We start from the raw sequence: 10,987 nt of genomic DNA on the forward strand, positions 1-10,987 counted from the left end.
TTACCAATCATTTAGGTAACCACGATTTATTTTCTTAACTTTCCAGCCTCACTCACTTATTGTTTAACAACATAATGTAATAAAACTTAAAGTACCAGATAATAAAATTAACTTAGTAACCTTAGTAATTTTATGCATTTTGGGGGTGTTACAGATTAGGTATGGATGGTTTACAGTTCTCCCTGCTAAGAACTTAGTTAATGCAGTAAAGTTTGATTTTTTTAAGAAAGGTTCGCAAAAGAATGAAGGCTTCTAAAGAAGAGATTAGTTAGCTACGGATTAAGAGGGTCAACTTTAAAGTGGATATGTTAATTCTCTAGTGCATATGGCTTTAAGGGGTTTCTTTGGCAGTTTTTAGCTGGAAATTTTGATGATTTAGTTTTAAATAAAAATATTCACACATAGGTGTGATAAATTATGATCAATTTTTTCTTTGAACAAGGCATTATCTTCAATTTGTATTATTATTTTTTTACCTATTTTTTTTTTTTTTGCTTTAGAATAAATATCCATGGGGATTTGAATCAGGTAATCTCTTGGCATGAAACAAACTGAGTAAACAATGAAACACACTGAGTAAACAATGTAACACTATAATTATAATTCTATAAATTTATTGCAAGAATATTTTATTAATTGTAATCATAATTTACTATGTTTATTGCATTAATATTCCTTAACAAGACCTCTTGGCATGAAACACATTGAGTAAAAAATGTAACACGGCCTCTTGGCATGAAACACACTGAGTAAAAAATGTAGCACTGTAATTATAATTCTATAAATTTATTGCAAGAATATTTTATTAATTGTAATCATAATTTACTATGTTTATTGCATAAATATTCTATTCATTATTATAGAGTAATCTCAGATGTTTGATATTTTGGAAAGTGAAAACCATTTACTATATATAATGATTGTTGAGTTTCATTATAAATGTCAACCAATCAAGAGATAGTTACACCCAATATGGAAATTATGATTTTACATTTATACCCTTCTTCCACATAGAGAATTCTACCCAAGATGGAAATGGAATATTGTTTGATATTTTGGAAAATGAAAATCATTAATTTTATTATATATAGCGATGTTATTATTTATTAATTTCATTATAAATGTCAATCACTAAATTTATTGCAAAAATATTCTATTAATTGTTATCATAATTTTATAAATTTATTGAATAGATATTCTATTCATTATAAATAGAATATTTATAATGAACATTTGATATTTTGGAAAGTGAAAATAATTTACTATAAATAGTGATTGTTGTACTTTTTTGTTAATTTCATTATAAATGTCAATCAATCAAGAGATAGTTACATCCAATATGGAAATGAAGATTTCAATCATATGATTTTACATTTATACCCTTTTTCCACATAGATAATGGCAATCATTTACTATATATAGCCATTGTTGTACCTTTTTTGAATTTCATTATAAATGTTAATCAATCAAGAGATACTTACCACCAATAGAGAATTACAAAGAATATAGAAATGGGATATTGTTTGATATTTTGGAAAACAAAAATCATTAATTTTATTATATATAATATCCTATGATCCTATAGAGTGTTTAAATGAGTTTGAATTGGGAGAACAATACTGAATGAAAGCCAAAAGAGTTATATCAGTTCCAAGAAATCTTGAATCCCAAATAATATTGGTGTATTCAAATTAACATTTGGTGATATCATCATGGAAGAGTAACAATTTAATGTTACTATTTCTTAAGCTAAAAATTAATGTAAATCCAGAAGAAATAGATTTCTCGATTTAGGAGATGATATTCCAGCATTATTTAGCAGAGATAATAAAAAAATGACGGTAGTTAATAGATTTGTCGATCTAATAGATGATATTCCAGCATTATTTAGCAGAGATAACAAAAAATGACGGTAGACGTAACTACTTCTAGTATCTTATATAGCTGTGTACTCCGATCGAGCCATTTATTTATAGAAAGGGAAAGCTCAAGGAGTCATGAAACAATCCTTAAAAATAGTTTGTATAACAGTAGATGGTGCATAGTTTGTATAACGGTAGATGGTGCATAGTTTGATGTTGGTGAAAGAATAAAGGCAGGGATATCCATGTATATATCTTCATATATCTCCATGTCCTCCAATATATCTCCATATCCTCGTAGTAAGGATTTTATTTTTGTCCTACCTAGATGGTATTATTATATATAGGGGCATCAGAATAATTACTCTCTGATGCATTTATGAATTCTTATTCTGCAGTTATAAATTATAATCGTTAAAATTAATGGAAAATTGTATTTTTGGAGTGACTTAGTTTATTAATTTATAAATTTTTATTTCTGTAGTTAAATTATTAATAAGTTAAAATTAATGGAGAAACGTATTCTTGAAATGAATTAGTTTATTAGTTGTTAAATTATTAATAAGTTAAAATTAAGATGAACCTGTATTATTTGGAACGAGTCATTTAATAATTTAAAGTTAAAAGAAAAATGTATTATTTGGAATGAGTCACTTCATTAGTTACGTGTGAGAATTGGATTAGGATCATATTTTCTGAATGGTTGTCCTAACCTCTCTATTTGCTTCATTCATAGCCATTGCTTTATTTATAGCCATTAATAATGAATAGTACCCTATTTTCTTTGTTCGTAGTCATTATTAATAATGAATAGTAAAGCATTCTGCCAGAAACAGCCTCTAAATAAAACCAGGAAACTGCTCAGTTTAATGAATAAAATCTCTATCTTCCATTTTCATTTTTATTATGGATTGCATTATCTTCTGCTAACGGTTTATTTTACATGGCAAGATACTGCTCAGTTGGTTTTACATGTCAAGATACTGCTCAGTTTGATGAAAAAATCTGTCTTCCATTTTTATTATGGATTGCATTATCTTCTGCTAACGGAAATGGATTGCATTATCTTCTGCTAAAGGTTTATTTTACATGTCAAGATCTGTAATATATTCTCTTCAAAAGCTTATTCATTTTGAGTGACAGTTGATATCGGTTTATGCTACATGCCAAGATCTGTAATTTATTATTCCCTTCCAAGTTTATTCATTTTGAGTGAAAGCTATGTCAACTAGACGTCGACATACTGTGAGAGCATTGCACAGCCTCCCTCCATGCTTTAGGTTGAACGTTACCGCCATACTAAACAATATCCTCACACATCTTCAATGAATTCAATTCAATTCAATTGCCTGCCATTTTCCTTTGGAATTTCGTCGGGAACCAAGGAATCGGCTGGTAATCATGGACGTTTCGTCCAGATTGTCTCGTGTTTCAGTGGGGTGCCTGAAGAATGCTCCATTTACACAAGCGTGTGCAGACATTCCTGTGCCCCGTCTCCCATGGTAGCCGTTCAGCACTACGTCACGAGCCATTTCATCTCCGGCATCTCCGGTTGCTACCAAATATGTTGATTATCTTGCTATCAACACCATGGTAGCCGTTCAGCACTACGTCACGAGCCATTTCATCTCCGGCATCTCCAGTCGCTACAAATATGTTGATTATCTTGCTATCAACATTATTTTCTTTTTGCACATCCATGACTTTCTAGACGCAAAATATGTTTATTGAAGGAATAGGTAATGTGGTCCAACAGGATTATGTAGGTCTGCGAGCTACTCAAAACATGATTTCTTCATTTCTTCCTATAAAATTCTGAACATGATGTCTTCATTTGTTCCTATAAAATTCTGATGCTGATGTCTGCGAGCTACTCAAAACATGATATTTTCATCTAAAATTTTAATTCGGAATAGAATTCTGATGCTGATGTCTGCGAGCTACTCAAAACATGATTTTTTCATATAAAATTTTAATTCGAATTTGGTAGTTATGATTACAACAAAAATAAATAATAAAATTCTGATGCTGATGTCTGCGAGCTACTCAAAACATGAATTTTTCATATAAAAATTACTCAAAACATGATTTTTTTTCATATAAAAACTACTCAAAACATGATTTTTTCATATAAAAACTACTCAAAACATGATTTTTTTCATATAAAAATTACTCAAAAACATGATTTTTGCGTATAAAATTTCGATTTGAATTTTGTAACTATGATTACAACAAAAAAACAAACTAAAGCTTTGAGGCTGAGCTTCTTCTAAACATGATTTCTTCACATAAAATTCTAAACATGCTTTCTTCATATAAAATTATGATGTCTGCAAGTTACTCGGAACATAATTTTTTCATATAAAATCGTCTAACATGATTTCTTCGTATAAAATTCTGATGTCTGCGAGCTACTCGGAACATAATATTTTCATATAAAATAAAAATTTCTTCATATAAATTCTGATGTCTGCGAGCTACTCGGGACATATTTTTTTCATTTTTTCATATAAATAAAAATTCTGATTCAAACTTGGTAACTTACAACACATAAAACTCAAAGAAAACTGTAACTATGATTACAACACAGAAATCTCAAATACGATTACAACACAGAAAACCCAAAGAAAACTGTAACTATGATTACAATACAGAAAACTGGAAGAAAACTAAAACTTCGATGCTGAACCTCATCTAAACTATATATTTGATATATTTGAAGTTCATGTAGCTTCAGACATGAATACACTGAGAGAAAATGAACCAGAAGCCATACCTTTCTGAATATATTGAGGGAGATACAGGGCCTGAAAACGTTGAAGAGTTGTACAAGAGGTGCGTGTTGCATGCATCCGGCCAATGGAGCAGACCCGAAAATGAAAGACACAGAGAAACATTCCCCTAAAGTGCAGAAGCATTACTTGACAAAGAAATCATTACCATAAAAGCTTTTATAACATAAGGAGCTCTCCCATTAATAATCAGAATCAGAAATTGGAAACCCGATGGCTTTTCCATAAAAACAAGAATGTTATATTGGGAACCGCCAGTATGTTAGGAGACACCCCAATAAATTTAATTTTAAAAATAAAAAATAAAAAACCGCTAAAACTGTGTTTTTGTACAAATCTCTTCCATAAATAACAAAAAAATGCTTTTTTATTTGTAATTAATAACTGGACATGGCGTTGCTATTGTTAAACACACATGGGAAACATAGAATAGGAAAGATAAATCATGTGAGTTCATTTTTTTATTAATAGGAGATATACATTTATAGTATATTATGTGACCGTCGGATTCACATCCCAAGGTCTCTTGGACTGCTTTTGTCCATTCGACTTCCACACTAACCCATTGAGGATTAGGTGTCCAACATTCCCCCCCTTAATCCGAAGGGTTATGTATGAGTCCAAGAAGAGCACTGTAATACAAATGTGCAAAAAATGCATGGCAGCACTAGGCTGACTGTGCTTAGTGCAGTTCCGAAACTCTTCCAAAACTGGCAAGAAACTGAAGTTTTCTGCTAGAGGAAGTGATCCTATTCTTTTAAAGAGGGAAACCTTCAACCATAAAAGGGAGGTCTCACCCCACATAAAAGGTAAAACTTCAACCTGAAAAGGGATGTCTTAACCTGTGATGGTTTAAGGATGACCAACACCTCTGATGTCTTCTGCTAGAGGAAGTGTTCTCAATTTTGTTCCTGGAACTCTTCCAAAACTGGCAAGAAGCTGAAGTCTTCTGCTAGAGGAAGTGTCCCACATTGCCAACTGAAGGCATGTTCACGGGCATCTTTGTCTCTGGCTACAACTCTGAAACTGGTGTGGCAGGTTGTGGCTCGGGCTCGCTTGATGTGACTTTGAAGCTTGTAGATGCCCATCATTTCCCCCCCCGTCAGAGACAAGGTGAGAAGATGGAGAAAACTCAACTGCAAGACTGTTCAATACTCTGGAACAAGTTCTGACATGTGTTTGGAATATCTTCTTGGTTGTTGATGCCCATTGCCAAGAAGCGATCCATCCAAGATGAATCTTTGTTCTTACAGGACGTTTGTTTTTGAAGCATCTGTGTGAAGAATGGCTAGTTTTATGACAATGCTTACATGGATGAAGATCAAAACAGTGATCTTTCAGATGGCCAACTCGGTCGCAGTGTTGGCATTTTACGATCTGTTGTTGTTGTTGTTGTTGCGGTGGAAGAGGAGGAGAGTCTGGAACAACTGAAGCTGAACTGTCATGAGGAGCACGTGAACTGTCATGAATGAATCCAGCACTCTGAAACTGAATGGGCTTGGCATAGTCTGGAATATGAAAGGACAAGTCCTTGTCATATCCAAGACCAGTTCTGTGCTTGTTGTGGACAAGCTGTTCCCAAGGTCTGATGATGGGCTTGGGAAGTGCAGACTGAGTTTCTGCATCTGTATATACAACTGTTGCTTTATTTGAATGAATTGTAACATTATTAACATGCTACTGATGGGTGGTTGTCTCAATGTTCTGAACAAAAACAGGTTCAAAATGGTGTCTATTTTGATGTAGTTCTTCTTGCTGTAGCTGTGATTCAAGCTGCAAAAAATCGATCTTTTCCTGTGCATTTTGTAGACATGTCTGAATTTCTGAGAGAGATCCTTTGCTGATTTGTAATGTGTCATCAACAGTAGATAATATCAGAGTTTTAAGGAACTGTAATACTTCACTGGTTCTGGCCATTTTTTCTTTAATGTCTGATTTACACCTTAAAAAAACTGATCACTACTACTCAATGCAGAAAAGTAATATCTACTCACAGTACACAGCAATATCCTTTATAAATGTCAGCAAATGATCAGTGTGCAAAAAGATTACAATCAGCTCACCAAAATCTTTATGCAGCAGTGGAATCAAGGAATCAATGCACTATAATGAGTTTTAAATACAATGCCACAATTGGGGCAACAACAACTGCAAACTTGTTTGGATCCTTCAAGTACTCCTTCAAAAATGATGGTTATCAAAACTTCAATAATTATAACACCATGTCATGGGCATTATTTGAACTGTAATTTACAGCGGTCAACCTCAGCAAAGCATTAAACATATGAATGGCACCAGCAATGAAATCGGATCCAACTATAGGAACAGAAGCACAGAATCTCGGTTGCAAATGGAATTTGAACTATTCAACGTGTATTTGAAACCAATCACCATACCATTGGATTGTATAGCAGCTTCAACGTATTTCAGGCAGCATAAATCACAGTTTTCGTTGCATTCAATACAGCTCCAGGTCAGCAAACAAATAAATCAATGAGCAATATACAAAACTGATTTCTTTCTCTGCAATAGAGACTTAATGTCCAGCACATACAGTGCACATATTAAGAGCAATAATCTTCACAAAAAGAAACAACCTCTTTTTTTTTTTTTTTTTAACTGGAACCTTTCCCAAACAACCACAGAAAATACCTTATACAAATTAATCTCAATGTCATCTCTCAAGTATAAATTCTGGACACTATTTCAATGAGAGAATTCGCATTTGAATTTTACACCAGCACCTTGCAGCAAATAAAGATTTGAACCCCTGACTCTATTGAACTGAAAATATCCTTCAAATCCAATTTTCAAATACACAATAATAGAAGCTTTGAAGAAGGCCGAGCAAGCAAAAACACGAACCCAAACCTTTTACTGTCTGATACCAAAACCAGCGGTACAATTACAATGTCAGTTTGCACTGTAGTGGTCGGCCATTTTCTGGGTGTCCAGCTGATGACGGCTCAACGAAATCTAGAACAGGAGCAGCCTCACTCAGCCTCACTGTCAGATGGAAATCTTGATAGTATGGACACAGGAGCGTATCCACCAAACAAAATATATATATATACCACCGCCTTTTTATAATAAGATTTGACATTTAATGAAGGATGTAAACAATTGTACGCATCGTTCTTCAAAATATGTGCCACTACAACATGGAATTCTCACCGCTAAACTATGAATTATTTCGGCCACCTAAAAATTCGAGAGTTGACAGGTAAGATACCAAATAGTAATTGGGATTACCATTTACGACCTTTCAACTATCCTGCGCACGAGGATCCTGTAAGCGCATTGGTCATAGCACATGATATGATATTTGTTGTTTTTGTTAAAGGCAACGAATCGTATATTATTCCATTCGGCCAAAAGTTTCAAAGCACAGTTTACGGTCTTCAAAACACATTCAACACATTGCGAATATCAGTGAGCAGGTTGTCGTCGGATTCGTGTTCGTTCCAGCGAAAATGTCTGATCCACTATTTAGAGTTTATTTTTTTAAGTTCATCCCAGACTAAAATGTCTGATCCACCATTCAGAGGCCCAAACTATCTAACAGGGATAGAGGCCCAAACTATCTGAGATGTATAGCCAAAATAAAAAGCCTCAGATAAGAGAAAGTACAGAGATTATTGATGCACGGAATAGGGATTAATCCATTTTTCCAATACTTACTTTTCACAGCTACAAAGCTGACAAAAATCAAGCTTGAAATCCATGTGGGTCAGCACCACTTTATAGTTTTGTCAAGGAAACCAATCGTATGAAGTTTCCCTTTTTAATTCAGACTCTATTGCATTGAGCATTCACCAGGAGGGGCCAACGGATCTCATTGTGAGCTAATTAAAACGTAACAGATGGATAGGAGAATCCCTCCATTACGTGGCCATAATAGACTTCAAGTGCCAATCTATTCCCATTATCTACATATATATGGCAACAAAGACTCGATAAAAAAACAGAGCCTCTGCCATCAACAATAGCACTGAAATACACTTTGCAACAAAGCTGCCAGAAAGTGTTACCAGATATTGATCAAGATTTTGTGATTAGAAAAAGGAAAGCTTTCTGGCCATGCTCAGTCTGCTACTGAAGTTAATTGGATAATAAAGGTTGCCAGTATATTCACGGGAAATTCATCTTTTCTTCAACGAAATCAAAAGTCCAAAATACTCCAAGAAAATTTAATAACACGTTTAATGCACCCACTTATCAGAACAAAACAACTAATATGTAAACTATCAAGCTTCCAGAATGTGCACTGATCTACAAGAACGTCTGTCCGATTCTTCTGCTACAGCTTTGAAGTGCGCTCAATGCAAAAATGGGTATTGATTTGACATAAAGAGAATCAGGCAAAGCTGTCAGATACGTTAGGGTGGCAAGGAGAATTTTGGTGTATCTGAGCGACAAAAATCAGAGAGAAGGAACGCTAATGGACCGCTGACAACACTGTAGGAGCAGGTATTCGATGGGAATACCAAGCGTTACCCATTATCACGCAGAGGGCAGACTCTGATTATCACGCAGAGGGCAGATGAGTGCAGGTGCGTGTCAGCCAGACTGTTTGCAGCATGAAATAGGCATGCACACAATAATGACAATTCTATCTGCAGAAATACAGAACTGACATGCACAGAGAGGCCACAACAAGTGGCTCAAATTTGGGCAGGGCAGAAATTCGCCTGTTGCTCTGATACCATGTTAAACACACATGGGAAACATAGAATAGGAAATATAAATCATGTGAGTTCATTTTTTTATTAACAGGAGATATACATTTATAGTACATTATGTGACCGTTGGGATTCACATCCCAAGGTCTCTTGGACTGCTTTTGTCCATTCGACTTCCACACTAACCCATTGAAGATTAGGTGTCCAACAGCTATCATCCACAACTATATAGCATTCCCATTTGCTGCTGCTAACATTCTTCATCTGACATTGTTGTCTCGAAATTTTTGGTTCATCATCCTTTACTTTTGTTTTAATAACTTCTCGCACAATATTGTCGACCAATTGCGCCTCGTCGCTGAAAAAAGAAATATTGACAGAAATTACAGTAAGAAACACTTACCGAGATAAATTGTGATATACCACCCGTTCCAACAAATTGAAAGAGATAAAACAAAGAGGGAGGTGGAGGTCTCACCCATCATATGTCTCCAGCTTGAAACCCTCTCTCCCTGTAACTTCCATCATAGCCTTTTTCCATTTTTCAATGGTCGACGACTTGTATCGCAACCTCTCTCGATGATTTTGAGGGTCAAATGTTTTTTCCTCTTCGAGCAACCGCAGGGCTTCAGCATATACACTGTTCGTGCCGTCCACAGGATTCGACCACATCTCTGTAGGGTTCAAATTGTAGAAAACTGGAATAATGATCGACCCAGATTCAATCATAAGTAGAAGCTCATCCATACACCATGCTGATTGTGCATAGCCTGTAGAGAAAATGACGATATGAATAGAGGCAACGTTAATGGTGTTTTCTAGCATGGAATTTATTTGGCTTCCCTTCTGCATCTCCTCCTTGTCAAAATAGACTTGCAACTCGTGATGACAGAGACGATAGTACAGATGGCTGGCCAGAGTTTTCTTAACATCCGTGCCACGATGATTCAGGAAAACATCGTAGTGGATGGGTGTTTTCTGTTCTTCAATACTGCCCACACGTTTAATGCTCAACACATGTTTAACCACATCATGCACCAACCGTCCCCTGTCACTGAAATTTTTTACGACAAATAATTTTGTTAGAGGAATGTCCTCCGTACAATGAAATGACATGTGTTAATTAAACGCAGAATCAGTTTTTGTAATTTATTACCCAAAAAAACGCATAGTTTAACTAATAGATTTTTAAAAGTTAAAAATTTAAGTTCTTTAATGTTAAATATTAGGTCTCTCATTGTTTTTTGTTTGTTTTTTTGGGTTGTTAAATTTATTTATATATTTAAAAAATGTGAAATTTTAATTTTATTGAAAATTATATTGCTAAATTTTTTCTCAAAAATAATTTTATAAGAATGTAAAATTTTTAAACGGAGTAAAATTTATATATAACATTTTAAGTAGCAATTGCAGTAGATGTTGAAAAATAAATGCTCTAAGTGGGTAGCATATGAAAGAAGAGCATAGGTAGCATATGGAAAAATAGCTGAAAAGAGAAGTGATATGTTATGGGTTGAAGATATTGCCTAACTTGCAACTATTTCTTTTGCAACTTAAATTACTATCTCTAATAATAGCAAATAAATTAACTTAACATTACGACAAGTTTACTTGGTCCTACATGAATGGACACCCCAATTTCATGAGGTAT

The 10,987-nt window shown here is 34.3% G+C and overlaps 1 protein-coding gene across 1 annotated transcript; it reads right to left on the reverse strand.

The window, feature by feature from the left end:
- Positions 1–3,395: 3,395 nt before the first annotated feature.
- Positions 3,396–10,452, reverse strand: LOC149213396 (toll/interleukin-1 receptor-like protein). Its single transcript, XM_089389015.1, has 3 exons — positions 9,815–10,452; positions 9,592–9,694; positions 3,396–3,569 (listed from the first exon to the last, which is right to left on the reverse strand). The coding sequence occupies exons 1-3, from the start codon at positions 10,450–10,452 to the stop codon at positions 3,396–3,398; spliced, it is 915 nt and encodes a 304-aa protein (XP_089245141.1).
- Positions 10,453–10,987: the final 535 nt, after the last annotated feature.

The sequence above is a fragment of the Pinus tabuliformis genome, chromosome 1_1, assembly GCF_031772625.1.
Source record: "Pinus tabuliformis cultivar Carrire ecotype Pingquan chromosome 1_1, CPIR1, whole genome shotgun sequence".
NCBI lineage: Eukaryota > Viridiplantae > Streptophyta > Pinopsida > Pinales > Pinaceae > Pinus > Pinus tabuliformis.

What these genes read in the sequence shown, in the direction of transcription:
- LOC149213396 (XM_089389015.1), bottom strand. Translation starts at nt 10,452, where the DNA reads ATGTCATTTCATTGTACGGAGGACATTCCTCTAACAAAATTATTTGTC. An exon ending in AAGCTGGAGACATATGATGG is followed by an intron (nt 9,695 to 9,814) that starts GTGAGACCTCCA and finishes TTCTTTTTTCAG; the next exon opens with CGACGAGGCGCAATTGGTCG. An exon ending in AACAATGTCAGATGAAGAAT is followed by an intron (nt 3,570 to 9,591) that starts GTTAGCAGCAGC and finishes TTTTGCGTCTAG; the next exon opens with AAAGTCATGGATGTGCAAAA.